The sequence below is a fragment of the Sceloporus occidentalis genome, unplaced genomic scaffold (genome assembly GCF_023333645.1).
Source record: "Sceloporus occidentalis isolate IW3139 unplaced genomic scaffold, rSceOcc1.0.p SCAF_419, whole genome shotgun sequence".
NCBI lineage: Eukaryota > Metazoa > Chordata > Lepidosauria > Squamata > Phrynosomatidae > Sceloporus > Sceloporus occidentalis.
Window position 1 is genome coordinate 178755 of NW_028317399.1, and position 20532 is coordinate 199286.

At 38.7% G+C, this 20532-nt stretch overlaps 1 protein-coding gene across 1 annotated transcript; it reads right to left on the reverse strand.

Annotated features, from left to right (window-relative positions):
* Positions 1-1730: 1730 nt before the first annotated feature.
* Positions 1731-20375, reverse strand: LOC149272784 (IgGFc-binding protein-like). Its single transcript, XM_089506736.1, has 15 exons — positions 20294-20375; positions 19470-19499; positions 17442-18668; positions 15594-15623; positions 10718-10747; positions 8680-9906; positions 7322-7368; positions 7098-7169; positions 6939-7008; positions 5667-5995; positions 4861-5431; positions 4135-4733; positions 3460-4024; positions 2649-3241; positions 1731-2372 (listed from the first exon to the last, which is right to left on the reverse strand). The coding sequence occupies exons 1-15, from the start codon at positions 20373-20375 to the stop codon at positions 1731-1733; spliced, it is 6114 nt and encodes a 2037-aa protein (XP_089362862.1).
* Positions 20376-20532: the final 157 nt, after the last annotated feature.

Sequence of the window (20532 nt, forward strand, 5' to 3'; positions counted from 1 at the left end):
ATCATTCAGAATATAATTTGATTCCTAAACCATGCGATGGGTGCTGGGTGGAGCATATATGGTGCCCAACATGGCGATGGGTTGAATGCTAGACCTATGGGGATATCTTGGGGACATCTTGTGAAGGTTAAAGTCTTTTTCTTAACTTCATAAGTCTCTACTTGGATGAGAGTAGATGGAAAAAAAAGCATCACAGACAGGTTCATGCAAACAAATTTATTTATGACAGCTGTGACAGCGTTTTTTGCGGAAGCTACATGCCTAAAAGTTTTCAACTGTCCGAAAGTATTATTTTCTCATCTTCTTCACATCGCATCATAAAGGATCTGTGTGAAATGAGGAAAAATAGATCACATTTAGTTCAACACATAATATATTTTTACCAAAAATAAAATGTTTATTTCTATTATTTACTATAAAATACTAACCAATTATTCTTGTTTACTAGACTTTAAATATTAATAATAAGATGAATATAGATATATGAGTTACTTTGAAGATCACAGACAACCATTTAGTGATTATATTAGTTTACTAATATTTTGTGGACGTTAATATATAAAGTTATTGTATGAAGAGTTTGCTTATTTAAATACACTTTAATATTTAGTTATTTAAAACTTTCCTTTATCGGGTATTTACTTTGGATCATAGGCTTTAAGAAAAGATTTAAGCTCACATGGCAGAAGTAGATAAACAATATTTTCTTATATTTTAATAAATAAAATAGTTAGATTTAATGACATCAAAAGAAAATTGGGAATTTAAATTTTAAAAAAATCAATTAAAGCCCATATTTTCAGATATAATATGTAAGGCGACTCACGTTTCTGAGCTCCAGCGGGTTGGCTTTAAACGCATCTACCTTGCACCCCCGCTTCTGAACACAACTCCTTCTCGCTGCAGGCGAAAGCTTGGCAGTTGACGGTTCCTCCCTCCAGACATGTACATTTTCTGTTACAGCCGGGCGGTATGAAAAACTCCTGGACCTGAAATGATAAATGAATTGGAAACAATGAACACCCAACTACCCCTAACGTCACGCTGACCCACGTCCTTCACCATTTCACCAGGGAAACGTCACGCAGAATTGTTATAGTATGCAGACGGACGCTGCTGCGAGACTTTGAAACTCTAGCCAACCAGCATTTAAAAAAAAAAAAAGGAAGGATATCAACTAAGTTTTTTGACTACCTTAAGGTATACTCCTTCATATACACAGCCACATTTCCCGGTGGCAACACACTGTTCTCCGTCAAAGTATTCCCCATCGGGACAAGAACAGCCCTCAAAACATCTTAAGGTGCACGTGTTTTGGCCAGTCAGCTGGGCACATGTATGATCGCACGTGCGCGTGCAAATGTCATATCGACCACTGCGGCAGGAGAGAGCTGGAGGGGGGTAAAACAGAGTCTTTAAGTAAGACAATTCTACAAATTTCTATTTAAATGAATAACTGCCAGAATAATGAATATACCACTACATGGCTACTGAAAACTAAAAATAAAACATTGGTAGGTTCTTTTTTGACATTGTTTCCTATCATAAACCATAAATATTTACCGTAACCATGAAGGAACCCAAGCTGCAATCTGTAGGTATGTGCCCATACTGGAGTGTTGAACAATATTGGCACAAGTTTGTAGTTAATTATGGCTTCTTCTACTGAAGTCTACTTCCTAAAATTAGTATGGATTTTACCTTCAATGGGCAAAACACCATTATCAACTCTAAAAATGCCGGTCGCTCAACAGGAAAAACAGAGCGTTAGAACCTCCGTTTATATTTGAATGCATTGACTTACGGCAAAATGAGTCTGTTCTCCAGGGCTCGACTTTTCCACCAGCTGCTTCACATACAGACACATAAGCCTGAAGGCTCCTGCACATGGTGGCCGGGGATTCTGACGTGGACATATCATACAGGCAGTTCTTGAAATATGGAAGTGGGTTGATCTTTGAGAAACAATCCTTGAATGGTCCGCTTCGCGACTTAATTAACCCACACCCTTTTTCATCACTGAACACGGCAGCCATCTTGGGGTCAACAACTGGGCAATCTTCTTCACACCCGTCCTCACATGGTTCCCCTTTACCTGGTATTTTCCACGCTGCCCCGAATGCATTCACATTGTTGGTGACTTTTCCATCAGGCAGCATTAAGTCATCGGTCAAATCGTCGTTAAAGTTCCCACAAAGCCCAAGGATATTGTTCAAGTAGCTTCCTGTTATCTGAGTAGTGATTTGGTAGTCTGTATCATACAGGACCTTCAGCCCAAAGTCTGTCTGAAGGATTATTTTGTTTCCTTCTTGGTTAACCCAAACTTTCTTGGAGGGCAGGTTTAGTGGAAGGTTGTAGACTTGATTATCAAGCTGAAAGATATTAAAAGGATCCAATTAATTGTTCACAATTAGTTATAAAGATCATGGTTTGGATGTATAATACAAGGCTATGTATTATACACCAAATCTGCCATACTGGTTACATTATTATGGTACTTTGTGTTAATAAATGCATTTATAGACTGTGAAAAAAAAATTTTTTGACAATCCGTCATCAATGAATGGGCAACTATACAGTGAAGTAAATGTTGGGACTTTAAGTGTTATGAATGCATGCAAGAACTGATGCTATGTAACCAAACCTACCATTACTTTCCAATTTGTTCCTCGGTCCATGACAATTTCATAACCAAACACTGATACTCTAACTCTTCGCTGAACTGTTAATTTGCCCCCATCGACATTCTCGTTTTCCACCGACACAGAAAATTTCTCCAAACGTGCGTTTTGGGCAACGGATTTCACCAACGTGTAAGAACACGTTCCATGGAATTTGTAGTCAAAGCCATCAAAAGAAATGTAGTGAGCACCACTGACCATACACTTTGAACAACGGTCAGATTCGCATATTCGGGCTCCATCTTTAACTATGCATTGTTCACTAGGACCACATGGCAATATGTCACATTTGAACTGGCCACTCTCTTGGCATTCACACCACTGCACGCATGTGTCGTCAATGTATAATTTCTGCCCCTTTTGATAGTAAATGCCGTTGTGCAAGCAACCACACTGGGCGATAGGTACGCATTCCCCTCCGCTCAGGATAAATCCGCTATTACAGTAGCATCCTTCAGTACAAGAGGCTTTGCATACTCGTGGAGAGTAAAGGTCATAGCATGTCGGGGCACAGCCTGTCCCACACAGCTCATAGTGACTGTTTGGAGGGCAAACAAGACCTGTAAAACAATGTAGAATATTGGAAAGATTTTATTCCATCCCTAGAATAAATCTGCATTCCTTACTATATACACCTTGAAACCCTGAATAGGATAGCCTTTTTAACTATAGTTTATTAGAGGAAAATATTCTGCAATTAAAGTTAAGTATGAAAATTAAGTTAAAAGTAAGTTAGAGTGAACATCTGAAAGGGACATTCTGTCAAATTAACACTCACTAGTGATCGGTGTCCTCCACTGCAGGATAACACTTCCAGCAGCCTGGCATGCTGATACGTAGCTACCAATGGCACTCGTCAAAGCAAAAGATTGACCTTCAAAATAACAAGAGTCAAACACACAATTTTCGAAATACATGGCTGGATTAATCAATGCATGACAGTTGGCAAATGGGCCGTTGGCCTTTGTGATAATTCCGCAATATTCTTCTGCCTTGTATTTCTCTTTAGTCTTCTCGTTGCATGTTGGGCAGTCTCCTTCGCATGCTTTGGTGCAGCCTGGGACTTCTCCCATCTTCCAACTATCTCCAAATTCTACCTCATCCTCTGTCTTCTCGCCATTGCTCATCATTAAGTCGTCAGTTGGATCCTTGTTGTTGTTGCCGCACAAACCGCTCACTGAGTTGGCATAAGCTTCAGGAACAATAACCCTGCCGTAGCTGTTCCAATCAAACGTCACCGTGATGCCGATATCTGTCTCGATGATTAGATGAATACCTCTAATGGAGGCCTCGATTTTGTCAGTTCCGTAAATATATGGAAGTTGGGTTCGGATCCCGTTTACCTATAGTGGGAAATAAACAGAATTTCTGGATCAAGATTGCAAATCTTCCAAGGTTTTTGGAGAAGGAAAGTTAGCAATTATCGCCTGTCTCTTTGCTTTTGTCTCCTTACCTCAATTAGGCCAAAGTTTTCTTTGCTGACCACAATAGTTTGATTGTACACTTCGAATGTCACCGCTTTAGTAAAAGAGACAGCCTTGCTACCACGGTTATTATTTTCCACTTTTACTGAAAAGGGTTTTAACGAGGGATCAGTAGATGTAACCTTGACCAACTGGTAGATACATGTGCCCATGAAGTCATATTTTCTTCCATCAAAGGTAAAGTAGTGGGGATCTCCAGAAAATGTGCAGGTCGAATAACCAGATGGGTGACAGCCACGTTTTCCATCAACGATTACACACTTCTCACTCAACTTGCACTTTTTCTCATTGCAAACCACTTTTCCAGATACTGGGTCGCACACGCAATATGAGCTGCAACTGTCATCAGCCCAAAACTCCTCATAGGCTTGATAATAGAGACCCTCGTGATCGCAGCCACAGTTTGTAACTGGGACACATTTATCAGAGCTGAGAAGGAAGCCATCATTACATTGGCAAGTCTCTACACATAGCTCAATGCATTTGTCTGGAGAAGACCGGTCAGCACAGCTGGCTGGGCAAGCATTGCCACATGCCTCGTAATGACTGTTCTCAGGACATTCCATGGCTAGAAATTGAAGAAACAGAAAAGAGAATTAACTTATCTGGTGCTTTTAAAATTTAAGGACATATTTAAGAAAGATGCATGACTGTTTGCCCCCTCTAGTTCTTCTCTGAAGAAAATAATCACTTACGACAAGATGTTCTTTCCCTCCATGCAGACACTTCAACTCCTTTTGCCCTGCATTCATCAGCATATGCCTCCAGAGCCTTGCAGAGGAATAACTGGGCACCTCCATTCATGCAGACATCAAATAGACAATTGGATTGAAAGTTCTCGGAATCTACTACTGCCATACAATTGGCAAATGGTCCTTTGGGGTCTGTCATGATGCCACATGAGTTTCCACCTTTGTATTGCCGTTCCATGCTTTTATCACAGACTGGGCATTTTCCGACGCAAGTATCTACACAAAATGGATCATGATCATCGACTTTCCAACTCTCTGCCCACTTATCAATAGTGGAGACAGGAGTGTTGTCTTTGGTGAGCATGTCATCACTTGGGTCTCCATTAAAGTTTCCACAAAGACCCGTTGTGACGCCGTGATAACTGCTTGGCAGTTTAACTATAACATGCCAGTTCCAGTCAAATGAAGCTCGCAAGCCAAAATCTGTAATGATTAGTGCTGTTTTACCACTTGGAACTATTTGAATCTTTCCTTTATCTAATTTCACTGGCAGGTTTTGCAGTACTCCATCCACCTAAAAAAGTTAACACACAGTCATTTTGGCGAGAGACAAGATATCAGCCATTCCATGCACATGTGAACCAAAAAGACTATACTTTTCTGACCTCTAATAATTAATTACCCATTTGACAATGACTGGAAAAGTCATACTGTTGAGGCATCTGACTAAATACGACTTAGAACTTAATGTTCAATGTAAAACATTCAACATCCAACAATTAATCCTTTTTTTTCTCCATTCTACTTACATGAACCTTCGGACTTGTCCCTTTCCTTATGGAAATCGTGTGTCCATAAATACTGAGGGTAACCAGTCTGACGTATGACACAGCCTTGTTTCCTCTAAATTCATTCTTTTCTTCAATACTGAAGTGTTGTAGTCCTTTGTCATCTCCATTGTACTTGGCCAAAATGTAGGTGCATGTGCCTTGCAGGTCAAATTTGTAGCCATCAAAGGTGCCATAATGCGGGTCACCCCAACCGTAGCATGTGCCTACGTACTTGTGCACACAGACTGGTCGGGTAGCCTTAATTTCACATTTTTCCCCAGGTCGGCATTTAATGCCACTGCATGGATCTGAAATATGGCAAATGCAATGTCAGAATATTTCATCTCAAATGGCTTTGTAGTCAAATATATGTAGATCAATAATCACTAAATGTAATTTATATATAATCTCTCGATCTTTCAGGATTGTCTATCTATCGCTCTCCATATGGTATTTCATAGAACATTTTTAAATGTTAAGATTAAAATGAAACAAAAATAGCCCAAAACACACTTTTATTTTATTTTATATAACATTATTAAATGCTACACTTCTTCATTAAAAAGTAGGGATTTCAGGAGTCAAAAGTCATATTTGAATTATTCTAAAGAAAAATAAATGCCTGATCTATTGACAGGAGCGCTGTTCTGTTAAAGTTTTGGGGTAAATGGGTTTATAGGATTTGAAAATGAAACGTACCATTAATACTTGGAGCCACAGAGCCATAACCAATTTGACTTGAGTATCCAATGTTCAGGAGACCAAATGGTGAATTCCGGTTTTCAAAAATTTGGAAGCTAAATCCCTTGCCAATGCTATATTCTCCCCAAGAGTAATCCGTTCCGGGGAATTTGTTCCATTGTATTTTACCCAGGGGTTTATTATCAACAGTAATTCCTGATTCTTCTGGAGTCTTTGACATAATGATAGCATAATTGCTTTTAAATTAGTCTTGTCCTAATGCACCATATATGTTACCATATCTCACTAAACTCGGGATGTTGATTAGGAATGGGTCAAAGTTATTGTCTTTGGTTTTACCTCCAGTGCAGTAAAACAGGACTTGCATCTTGGCATTAGCTGTGATGTATAGAGGCTTAGCAACACTGATTTCAAATGTAGTGACTTGGGAAGAAGTATATACTGTATGCTTTCAATGCAATAATGTGTAGAATGCAGTTTGTGTTAAAAAAAATATATGGTAGTGATTGTTTATCACTACTGGCTATATACTGAACCCATGAGAGTTACCTTGTGACATATTATAATGCATAGTAAGCACAGAAGCCACACGTCTTCTTGTGGCAGCACATGGTTTACACTATGAGATAAGCCAAGATATTGTGTTTTATGAGATACAAACCCCTAAGCATACTTTTGTGCAAAGCTGCTGCTTGAGGGGGCAATTACGAATGAAGAATTCTCAGATACACTTGCCTTGTGTTTGTTGGACAATTCCAGTTTGCGTTTCTGCTTTAACATCTGTAGACAAAATATCAAGAAAGCTAATTAATATGCATAAACATTTAAACATTTTAGATTTTTTTTTTGTCCTTGCTCCTTATTTAATACAGTCAGGAACAAGCTCTATATAACACTATATTTTTATTAAAGGTTTCCCAAACAAACAATACCCCATACTCACTTGGTTGGCTGATTTTTGGAATTTCTTCTTGTAGTTCTAGAATTAAGGTGCAAAAAAAGTCACAATTATTAATAATGAAATAATGAATTCTTTTTTTATTTTTTTTAATGGAAATTATTATTTTATCTTTAAAAAAGTTCTGAAAAGTTCTGGTGTTCGGCCAGGATTGGCATCCCTCAAAGCTCGAGACATATATTGGGTTTAAGACCTTGTATCTAGTCCGTTGAGCAGTGGCATAACTGGGGCCGCCGCTCCATGGACCCGCCATCCTTGGCCTGGCCTAAAAAGCAAAGAATAAGCCAATCCTATGACATCGTCAGATCAGCTTCATATTGCCATTTATTCAGGTAATTTTTAAATATGAATGAAAATAATAACTTAGAATAAAATAACAAAAAAAAATAACAAAGCAAAATGTTCTTACCATTGAATTATAGAAGAATAAATTAAAAAAAAAATTATTATATTGGATAAAATTCAAATGTAAAATTGTATAAATATAAAATCCTTTGTCATTCCTACATCAGATGTAAGAACCGTAAAAAGAAAACAATGCGAGAAATGTAAACAGTATAGGTATTAACTATCAATACTATTACCATTCAATACAATACAATTACCATTCATCCATGGAATTAAAACTCCAGATACTACAAAATAAACAAATATAATTTTAAATAAACAGTGTTTCTGTAGTTAATTGTAGTGAAAGTTATCATGAATTGATTTTTTTTATATATATTAGTGCTGTAAACACATACTAACCCCAATTTGGATATCTGATTTCCTTTGTCAGTGCCGTTAAAAATACAAAACAGATTAGTAAAAGCTAAATTTTGATCAATTTGATGTTTCTTAATAATTTCTTACTGGTATTTTGTAAGTTTTACATACAGTTCATATCTTTGAGCCTGAAATGGGGTTATTCTGCTGCCCATGGAGTTGTAAAGGGTATATTAACCCCTTCTGGGCAAAATTCCTGAGAGTGAAATACTCTCTATCAATTGCCTTTAATTGATCAATATGATTATGAAGACTGATCTTGATACATTCATACTAACTGACCTCAATTGATGATTAACATATGGTTAGCCACCAGCCAGTTCTTCGACTACAAATATCACCAACCTCAGACTCTACTACTACTAGTACTTCTCCTTTGTACTAATACTACTACTACTACTACTACTACTTCTACTACTACTACTACTACTACTACGTTTTGGCTTCTGTCCACTTGTAAGAGTCATAATGTATTTTTTCTAAAATGTGCTTTCCCAGACAACCTACTCTAAAGGCTCTATCAAGAAAGCAATCCATAAATATCTAGAAAGAGACAGTGCTCACCGTTTAGAGAAGGTGCGATGGACCCATAGGCCATATTTGGAGAATAACCAATGCTTAGGAGGCCAAAAGGCATTGTAGGATTCTTAACAATGTGGAAACTGAAGTCACTCGGCAATCTGAACTCTCCCCAAGAGTATTCTGTTCCTGGGAAATCTCTCCACTGAATCCCTTCTGGAGCCTTATCATCTATAGTGATTCCTGACTGACCCGGTTTCTTGATTATAATAACACCCTTGTTGTTCTCAATGCCTTCCTCCCCGTTGATTTGAGATTTATAACTATAGCTCTTGGTATCAGGCATAGCTGTGAAAAGGGGGTCAATGGGTTGGCCTTCATATATTCCACCAGTGCCATAGAGATAGACTTGAATATTATTGTTAGCACGCAGAGACAAAGGAGATGACTCTGAGACATCAAACGTGACCATCTCTCCTTCTTCTAGAGGTTTCTTTCTCCTGTCAGTTCCAGATTGGTATTCAAGTTCAGTTGGTTTGTAAGCCATAACCATCACAATGTCTGATTTAAGCTGGAAGGACAGACCGGGAACAAAGTAGGTATCTCCCCAGCGTTCCACTGGTAGGAGCTGCTCGTAGACATGGCCACAGTTTCCATTTTTCTGGGAGCATGTGTGCCCACTTAGGACTGATACCGGATATTGGGCTACTACCTTAGTGCCCGACAGATCGTCTTTGCTCTGAATCTGGATTGCTTGGTGAGGCTCCAAGGTGACACGTAGAATGCTTCCCTTTGGATAATCCTTTCCCTTGAAGTTCACATCTCCTCTTAGATGGATATTAACATTTGTTGGCTTGTCATTGGAGATGATGGCAAACTCTTTATATTCTGGATCAGGTCCCCACGGAGGTGTGACAATGTAATAGAGAATTCCCCAGGATTCCACAGGGTAAAGCAAAGCTGTATCAGAACTGCCATATTTAGAACTACGGGAAACAACTGTCACCCCATGATCGGCTTCAATGACCACTGATCTGGGGGATGTGTCCGTTCCGAGCATCTCTACGGGTTCTGTGATAGGAACGGATACCGTTTCCCCTTTGTTGACCGTCACTTCTTTCTTGAAATCAGTGTTGCTAATGGTAAGCGTGACCTGAGTTGAGGGGTGGGTGCCGGTAATTTGAAACTCCACTTGAGGATTTTCGTCGGATTCGTGATTCTGCAGAAACGTGGTGACAAATTTTTTGCCGACTGTAGTTGCTTCTTCAGGGCCTTTAAATAAAAATAAAATAAAATTGAAATAAAGTAAAATGTGTTTTCCATCTTTAATATTTCAACTCTAGATTTTTCTTCAACTCTAGATTTTTCTTCAAAGATGAAATATTTTTTTTATAAGATGTGACTTAAATTTACCTTTTCTTCCAGGTTTTAATACCCTTGGCATCTAATTTTTTTCATAAGTAACATTAATTTATAGAGGGAAAAAGTGACACCTATTCTTTGGGTAAAAGATTATAAATATATGGTGCACTTTTAACAGATGCTACAATTACCTTCCCGCCATGGAATGTTACCGCCAAATTCTGCAAAAAAAGTAGAGGTTATTTAAAATGTGGAGGTCAGTAATTGTTTTGCAATTAATCATGCTTATGATCATTCCTGAGTCAATCTTCTCATACTGTATGTCTACTCACCCCATTGGGGTTGCTGCATTTGTATTATCCATTCTATTTATTGGAATAAGGAAAACGTATATTAGAAAGTTTTAATTCAAAACAAAAATGCCTTATTTCAATGTTCTGAGAATTCAGTAAAAAACATTTTTTGTTTCTCATTCCCCTTCCCTCCGGCTCCCGGTCTCTCCGTAGATCGAGGGGGAAGTCGGCGAAAACAGACAAACGAGTGAATTCATTTCTAATAAGTTTTAGCATTTCTCATTTGTTTTCCTGAGTTTCTTATAGGTTCCCATCTTGTTTTAGGAGATTCTTATAAATACAAATACACAAGTCTAATGTATTTACTAATCAGATTGTACTTGCTAGATAATATTTTTAAAAAATAAATATAAATGTTTAACAATTACCTTTCATCGTAGGAAATTTTGCTTCATTTTCTATTAAAAAAAAAAAAAAAGTACTTCATAAACAAAATCTTGAAATACTGTGTATTATATAAATTATATACATCCTTCTCATTCTATCTTATTCATGTTCATCCTCTTAGTGTATTGTATACCAAGGCTTTCCTCTCCTTCTTCCCCAATCCCAAAGAACACGTAAGGGGCTTCTACAACTCAAGGCCATTTTCTTTTTGTTGGCATTCCCCGTCCCGCCGCATGCGGATTAAAATAGTGAGGATGACCTTATGTTAGATGTCCAGCCAAACCAATATCTGTGATAATTACAAAGATTCACTGCTCTGCAACACAATCTCTTCAATTACCTTTTAACCAGGAAAGCCAGCCTTCTTTTCCTAAGAAAAGATAGATAAGGCTCAGTAAAGAGATCTATAAATGGCATTCTTTACCGATTAAACAGAAACCAACATTAATTATGAACTGACCGGTAAAATGGGGCAAAAAGAGAATCCCGCAGTACAGCTCAATGAACTTCCTAGTTCTCAACTAAACATGTTAAAATATATAAAAAGATAAACTATTTAGAGGTCCTCAGATAACTGAATTGGGACCCGGATCTCCCGGATTCTCTGACTTTAGGAAGATGACCCAGAAGGTCAAACTTGGCTCAGATTAATATTACGCCAACAGAAAGCTGTAGGAACCGGGTGAGCGAGACAGATCTTACAGTCTTTGGGTGACAGATTATAACCAAACCCCAAAACCTTTTACACGCCATATATTTACCTTCCGGCCATTGAAATTTAACACCTTTATCTGCAAAAAGTAGAGGGGATTTAGAATGTGGAAGCGCATCGCCAGCAGTCATGTATCTACAACTATTTTTTCAAACTCAATTTTATTTTGTAAGATTTACCTTTTAGCCATGAAATCCAGTTTTCTTTTGCTAGGAAACGATACAAGGGACTCATTTTTACCAATTAAATATAAAAAAAAGAAATTCATTATGAACTGATGGGTAAAATAACTCAAAAAGAGGTTATCCACAAAAACTCAAAGCAGAGCTTGAAGAATTTCCGAGTTGACAATTATAAACTTCAGTTAAAGTATTTAGAGGTTTTCCGTTGAGTGAATTGGGACCCGGGTCTCCCAGATTCTCTGACTTTAGGAGGATCTTCCGGAAGCTCAAACTCGGCTCAGATTAATATTACGCCAACAGAAAGCTGTAGGGTGAGCGAGACAGAGACTGCTAGACGAGCCCTTACTGAGATAAGATGAAGTCCAGAGCTTACGTTCTTTGGGTGACAGACTATAACCAAACCCCCAGACCTTTTACACGCGATATAATTACCTTCCGGCCATGGAAATTTACCGCCTTGTTCTGCAAAAAGTAGAGGAAATTTAAAATGTGATTAATATTTTTTACATTAAAACATGCTAATGATCGCTTGTAAGTGAACTCATTCTGTATGTTTACTCACCCCATATTACACGCAGCATTTGTATCGGCCATTCTGTTAAACGCAATAAAGAAAATGGATATAAATCATTAGAAAGTTTAGTAAATTAAAGTGTTTGGTTTCTATGTTTTGAGCCTTCAATTAAAATTCATATTATATACTGATTCGGTGTAAAGATACAAATTTTGTTTCCCATTCCTTTGGTTTGGCTAAAATTTGGAGAGTTTTTATGTTTAGAATTTAAATTAGGTGCAATTTTCTCTCTCACCCCGCAGAGTAAAGAGAAGCCGCTAAAACGGGCGAACCACTGAACAAATTTCTTTTTTTTTTTTTTTTTTTTTTTTTTTTTTTTCAATTCTCCGTTTATTAGACATGCACAGTAATTATACAGAGATGTGCCAAAAACAAGTCATAAAATGTGCAATGGTACACACAATAGGAAATAAATGTGAGTGGCAAAAAAAAAACGATCCACAATATCACACAGTAAGATAGATACAATCATTCACATAGGAGGATCTAAAAAATTTACAGCATACCAGAGTCGCGTAAAGGCCCTTAGCGGCAAAAAAGGGCATAAAGTAAAGGCCGGAGAATACAAAGTAGGACCAGAAGCGTTACAATGTATGAAACAAGAATCGAGTAACGATATAACAAAATAACCGAGAATCTCACAACGCCGAGGAAACAACATAAAGTTGAATAAGGGTACAGGATGCTGCAAAAAATAGACAAAGAAAAAAAACAAAAACAAAGGCCAATCGCGGGAAAGAGTCAGAAGTCAACAACAGAGGCGGGAGAAGTCGCCAAGGTGTCAACGCCCAAAGCCCCTAAGGGAGATCGCCCGTAGTCGGCGACCAGAAGGCGAGGCGAGGTCATAAAGGACAGCCATGGGAGCCATTTAAGGCCATTCTTATATTCTCGCCCCTGGGATGCGGCCACCAGACCCTCCATATGATAGATGAAATTAACCCTAGATATCCAGGCCTCAATCGGCGGAGGACCTGGCCTCTTCCAGAACCGGGGGATAACTGACTTCGCCGCCTGGATCAAGTGAATAGTGAGAGACCTCTTATAGGTCCCATATGAGACATGCGTGTGCAAGAGTAATAATGACTCCGGAGAGGCAACAAAATCGGGATCGGACACCTCCACTATCACCCTAACTACAGCCTCCCAGAACGGACGGATATGCCTGCACTCCCACCACAAGTGTAAAAAGGAACCATCCACCTCCGCGCACCTCCAACACAAGGGAGAAACCTGGGGTAAGTAACGATGTAGCTCCAGGGGCACCTTGAACCAACGAGATAACAATTTAAATGCGTTTTCCTGGATTCTGGAAGAGATGACACTTTTATGGGTGAGTAAGAATATCTGATCCCATTCATCGTCAGTAAACTGAAGAGAGAGGTCCTTCTCCCAGAGGCTGAGATAAAACGGCTTTGAAGTGCAGTGAGCGTCAACTACTAGTGCATACAGATGCGAAAGGAGGTGCGAGGGTTCCTTAGGTAAAACACACAACTGCTCGAAAGCAGTCAGCTCCCTAGTGAGTAGAGCGTTAGGGAGAAGCGAGGAAACATAATGTTTCAATCGGTGAAACAGAAACACCGAGCGAAAGGGAGGAGGCGTCTGCTCAACCAGAGCGGCAATGGGCTTGAACTCGGAGCCCTGGAGGAGATGGCAAACTCTAACATGCGCCGTCGCCAGACGGGGCAAAGAGGCAGAAATGCCCCTCTGCAAATCGAGGGAGAGCGCCGGATTATATGAGAGGGAGAGAAGGGGGCACGGGGAGGACGTAAGAAGTCGACGACATGAAAGCCGCTGGAGGACTCGTAACGTAGCCGAAATCGTGGGATGTGTAGGAACCTTTAAGCGACGGGAACGGTCCGGTAGCCATGGAACCGCCGAGACCTGATGCCACATAAAAGAGTCTTCCAGGGGAATCCACAGCTTCGGTACCTCTAGGGACCACTCCACGATACGACGGAGGTGGGATGCCATCCAGTACCATTCCACACTGGGGAACCCCAAGCCCCCACGGAGCTTGGGCCGTACCAAATGGCGGAACGCTAAACGAGGGGCACGATCCCCCCATATGAATTTACGGAAAACTCTATCACAAGCCTTGAAGTAGGCCTTAGGGAGGAATATAGGGAGACACTGAAAAAGATATAAGAACCTAGGGAGAATATTCATTTTTATGACCCCGATACGGCCGAACCACGAGATATGTGGCACAGCCCACCTGCGAAGATCACTAAGTACCGCGGAGAACAGGACATCAAAATTTAGCGACTTGAGCTGGGAGAGATCTGCCGGAATCCAGAGACCTAAGTACTTAATGGCTCTGGGCTGCCAACGAAAGGGGAAGTCCCTAACCAAAGATTCCTGGAGTGACACAGGTAAATTAATCCCCAGGATCTCTGATTTCTGTAAGTTGATGGTATAATTAGAGAGATCTCTAAAAATGTTGAATTCCCGAAGGATGTGTGAGAGGGAGGAGGAGGGCTGCGTGACCATGCAGAGCATGTCATCAGCATATATAGCGAGTTTATGTGTATGATCAGCAATATGAAGGCCAGTGATATTAGCATTTCCCCGAAGTGCAGAGGCAAGGGGCTCCATTGCCAGGATGAACAACAGCGGAGAAAGGGGGCAGCCTTGTCGGGTGCCATTGTGTATGTGAATACGTGAAGACAAGATGCCATTTACTTTAATTTGCGCGGACGGGTTATAGTACAGGGCCCTAACAAGATTAAGAAAGTTCCCCTGGAGGCCAATTGAGGACAATGTCTGGAACAGGAAAGGCCAAGCAACTCTATCGAATGCCTTTTCGGCATCCATAGATATCAAGGCAAGGGGGATGTTATGAGTAGTGGCATGGGCTATCAAATTCAGCACCCGGATCGTGTTGTCCCTAGCCTCCCTCCCTGGGACAAACCCCACCTGGTCCCTGTGGATCAGGGAGGGGAGAGACGGGCCCAAACGCAACGCCATCACCTTGGCCAGCAATTTGAGGTCAGTGTTGATCAGGGAAATGGGCCGGTAACTTGAACAATGGTCACTGAACAAATTTCTAACCAATATTAGGAAGGTCCTCATTTCTTTTCATTGGCTTCATTTGAGGTCCTTCCTTGTTTTAGGACATTCGTAGAAATGCAAAAATTTGAAAGATTTATTACTATTGAAATGTGTGTCAATTAGTCTGCACAAGTCTAATAAATAGTCTAATGAATAGTCTAATAAATAGTGTAATGAATAGTTTAATGTATAGTATAATAAATAGTTTAATATATAGTATAATAAATAGTCCAATGAATAGTCTAATGAAGAGTCTAATAAATAGTCTAATGAATAGTCCAATATTGTACTTTATAGATCATAATCTTGAAAAACAAGTCAACATTTTGTAAATTTACCTTTCATATCCGGAAATTTGCCTTCATTTTCTAAAAAAAAAAATTAAGAAAGATGTTGAAACTCCATGTAATTATTATTTGTGTAAAACAAGAATCCTCCGCACATTATATTCTGCCATTCTTGATAATATCAAAAGTATTTTATGGACCGACTTGTGTTTTTGACCGCCCTGGAGCTTTAGGGATTAAACCCACAAGACTTTCCTTTTATCATCTCAAGTGGCGAGGACTTTATGTGTTTATCTAGAAGACGGCAGTAAGACGGGACTGATTCACCACCTATAGAAACCACAACTACAGCCGTCCTCGATCTACATCTATTTCATGAAACTCAACATGATTTGGTAAGAGAAATACAGACAACGCTGCTAAAAGTCTTTCATTACATGGCACTATTGACCATTTTTTCTTTATGTTAGAACTTTTCTTACAAATATCTACAGAATTACATGGAGAACAAATTCACTTCCCCATAACGCAATCTCTCCAATTACCTTTTAGCCAGGAAAGCCAGACTTCTTGTCCTATGAAAAGATAAATAGGGTTTTGTAAAAAATATATAAGTGGCATTCTTTACTGATTCTATAGAAAAAAACATTATTTATGACTGTATGGGTGAAATGGGGGAAAAACATTAATCCACCGAAATCAAGAGGAGACCTCAATAAGTTTCCTGAAAGACAACTATAATCGTAAACTGAAACCAGTTATAGGTTTATCAAAAGTCAGTTGGGACCCGGCTCTCCAGGATTCTCTGACTTTAGGAGGATCTCCCGGAAACTCAAACTCGGCTCAGATTAATGTTACGCCAACAGAAAGCTGTAGGAACCAGGTGAGCGAGACAGAGACCGCTAGACGAGCTCTTACTGAGATAAGATGAAATCCAGAGTTTACATTCTTTGGGTGACAGATTATAACCAAACCCCAAAACCTTTTATACTCGATATAATTACCTTCCGGCCATGGAAAATTACCGATTGGTTCTGCAAAAAATGTAGAGCAAATTTAAAAATTAAACATAGTTTTGCATTTAAAATGCTAATGGTATTTTTTTTTCATTTTCTGACTTTTTGGGCAAAATTCATGTTTCTTTATTTGCAAATGAAAGTCATTGCAATCTTCTTAAACCAACATTCTAAAGCTAAATTCACCAGAATTTAAACATGAGATCTGTCGTCTTACTTTACTACCATATAGCCCAAAAAGGAAATGGAAATATAAAACATAAATAATACAATTAAAATGTAGAACTATATAGATATAAATTTCTCTATAACTTGAACATTTGACTCTGGAGTAAAAGTGCGTTATAAATACCTTCTTTCCCTGGAACGATAGCACCATAATCTACAAAAAAAATATACATATATAATTTAAAATGTATAATATTTCCATCGTGTGAAAAAAAAAACAACGACTATTTCTTTTTATGTTAGTAAAAATATACTAACCAAATGTGTGATATTGAATTTTCATTGTTGGTCCTGTAAAAAATTTAAAATAAGTTAGTATTCGCTACATTTTTATCCATTTGTAGGTTATTTCAATAAGTTATTGCCGATAGCTCATGTGTACTATATACAGCTCATATGTTTGACTAATCTAATCGTCTGATAATGATTATTTAATTCAACTTTAGCATTGTTAGTCAAAAGACCCTTTTTTCGACGGTTATTACACATATATAATGATCAGCGGCCTCAGACACCAGTAGCGTTATTACCTTTACAAGTATGGAAGAACTACTCTTGGGTTACTTCTCACCTATTGTTTAATTGACTAAGATGAACCATCCCAAACTATCTATTCATAAACGTATTCATAAATTTATACAGAGATAGTACTCACCGTTTAGAGAAGGTGCGATGGACCCATAGGCCATATTTGGAGAATAACCAATGCTTAGAAGGCCAAAAGGCATTCTAGGATTCTTAACAATGTGGAAACTGAAGCCACTCGGCAACCTGAACTCTCCCCAAGAGTATTCTGTTCCCGGGAAATCTCTCCACTGAATCCCTTCTGGAGCCTTATCATCTATAGTGATTCCTGACTGACCCGGTTTCTTGATTATAATAACACCCTTGTTGTTCTCAATGCCTTCCTCCCCGTTGATTTGAGATTTATAACTATAGCTCTTGGTATCAGGCATAGCTGTGAAAAGTGGGTCAATGGGTTGGCCTTCATATATTCCACCAGTGCCATAGAGATAGACTTGAATGTTATTGTTAGCACGCAGAGACAAAGGAGATGACTCTGAGACATCAAATGTGACCATCTCTCCTTCTTCTAGAGGTTTCTTTCCCCTGTCAGTTCCAGATTGGTATTCAAGTTCAGTTGGTTGGTAAGCCATAACCATCACGATGTCTGATTTAGGCTGGAAGGACAGACCGGGAACAAAGTAGGTATCTCCCCAGCGTTCCACTGGTAGGAGCTGCTCGTAGACATGGCCACAGTTTCCATTTTTCTGGGAGCATGTGTGCCCACTTAGGACTGATACCGGATATTGGGCTACTACCTTAGTGCCCGACAGATCGTCTTTGCTCTGAATCTGGATGGCTTGGTGAGGCTCCAAGGTGACACGTAGAATGCTTCCCTTTGGATAATCCTTTCCCTTGAAGTTCACATCTCCTTTTAGATGGATATTAACATTTGTTGGCTTGTCATTGGAGATGATGGCAAACTCTTTATATTCTGGATCAGGTCCCCACGGAGGTGTGACAATGTAATAGAGAATTCCCCAGGATTCCACAGGGTAAAGCAAAGCTGTATCAGAACTGCCATATTTAGAACTACGGGAAACAACTGCCACCCCATGATCGGCTTCAATGACCACTGATCTGGGGGATGTGTCCGTTCCGAGCATCTCTACGGGTTCTGTGATAGGAACAGATACCGTTTCCCCTTTGTTGACCGTCACTTCTTTCTTGAAATCAGTGTTGCTAATGGTAAGCGTGACCTGAGTTGAGGGGTGGGTGCCGGTAATTTGAAACTCCACTTGAGGATTTTCGTCGGATTCGTGATTCTGCAGAAACGTGGTGACAAATTTTTTGCCGACTGTAGTTGCTTCTTCAGGGCCTTTAAATAAAAATAAAATGAAATTGAAATAAAGTAAAATGTGTTTTCCATCTATAATATTTTAACTCTAGATTTTTCTTCAACTCTAGATTTTTCTTCAAAGATTAAATATTTTTTTTATAAGATGTGACTTAAATTTACCTTTTCTTCCAGGTTTTAATACCCTTGGCATCTAATTTTTTTCATAAGTAACATTAATTTATAGAGGGAAAAAGTGACACCTATTCTTTGGGTAAAAGATTATAAATATTTGGTGCACTTTTAACAGATGCTACAATTACCTTCCCGCCATGGAATGTTACCGCCAAATTCTGCAAAAAAAGGAGAGGTTATTTAAAATGTGGAGGTCAGTAATTGTTTTGCAATTAATCATGCTTATGATCATTCCTGAGTCAATCTTCTCATACTGTATGTCTACTCACCCCATTGGGGTTGCTGCATTTGTATTATCCATTCTATTTATTGGAATAAGGAAAACGTATATTAGAAAGTTTTAATTCAAAACAAAAATGCCTTATTTCAATGTTCTGAGAATTCAGTAAAAAACATTTTTTGTTTCTCCTTCCCTTTCTCCGGCTCCCGGTCTCTCCGTAGATCGAGGGGGAAGTCGGCGAAAACAGACAAACGAGTGAATTCATTTCTAATAAGTTTCTCATTTGTTTTCCTGAGTTTCTTATAGGTTCCCATCTTGTTTTAGGAGATTCTTATAAATACAAATACACAAGTCTAATGTATTTACTAATCAGATTGTACTTTCTAGATAATATTTTTAAAAAATAAATATAAATGTTTAACAATTACCTTTCATCGTAGGAAATTTTGCTTCATTTTCTATAAAAAAAAAAAAAGCGAAGTACTTCATAAACAAAATCTTGAAATACTGTGTATTATATAAATTATATACATCCTTCTCATTCTATCTTATTCATGTTCATCCTCTTAGTGTATTGTATACCAAGGCCTTCCTCTCCTTCTTCCCCAATGCCAAGGAACACGTAAGGGGCTTCTACAACTCAAGGCCATTTTCTTTTTGTTGGCATTCCCCGTCCCGCCGCATGCGGATTAAAATAGTGAGGATGACCTTATGTTAGATGTCCAGCCAAACCAATATCTGTGATAATTACAAAGATTCACTGCTCCGCAACACAATCTCTTCAATTACCTTTTAACCAGGAAAGCCAGCCTTCTTTTCCTAAGAAAAGATAGATAAGGCTCAGTAAAGAGATCTATAAATGGCATTCTTTACCGATTAAACAGAAACCAACATTAATTATGAACTGACCAGTAAAATGGGGCAAAAAGAGAAACCCGCAGTACAGCTCAATGAACTTCCTAGTTCTCAACTAAACATGTTAAAATATATAAAAAGATAAACTATTTAGAGGTCCTCAGATAACTGAATTGGGACCCGGATCTCCCGGATTCTCTGACTTTAGGAAGATGACCCAGAAGGTCAAACTTGGCTCAGATTAATATTACGCCAACAGAAAGCTGTAGGAACCGGGTGAGCGAGACAGACACTGCTAGACGAGCTCTTACTGAGATAAAATGAAATCCAGATCTTACAGTCTTTGGGTGACAGATTATAACCAAACCCCAAAATCTTTTACACGCCATATATTTACCTTCCGGCCATTGAAATTTAACACCTTTATCTGCAAAAAGTAGAGGGGATTTAGAATGTGGAAGCGCATCGCCAGCAGTCATGTATCTACAACTATTTTTTCAAACTCAATTTTATTTTGTAAGATTTACCTTTTAGCCATGAAATCCAGTTTTCTTTTGCTAGGAAACGATACAAGGGACTCAGTTGAAAAATATATAAATAGCATTTTTACCAATTACATAGAAAAAAAAGAAATTC

Bases quoted from the DNA above. Each gene is read 5' to 3' on its own strand.
- LOC149272784 (XM_089506736.1), bottom strand. From the start codon at position 20,375: ATGACTGCTGGCGATGCGCTTCCACATTCTAAATCCCCTCTACTTTTT. The intron at 7,009-7,097 runs GTAATTGCCCCC...CTTATCTCATAG, and splicing joins TATCTGAGAATTCTTCATTC to TGTAAACCATGTGCTGCCAC. The intron at 2,373-2,648 runs GTAGGTTTGGTT...AATATCTTTCAG, and splicing joins GAACAAATTGGAAAGTAATG to CTTGATAATCAAGTCTACAA.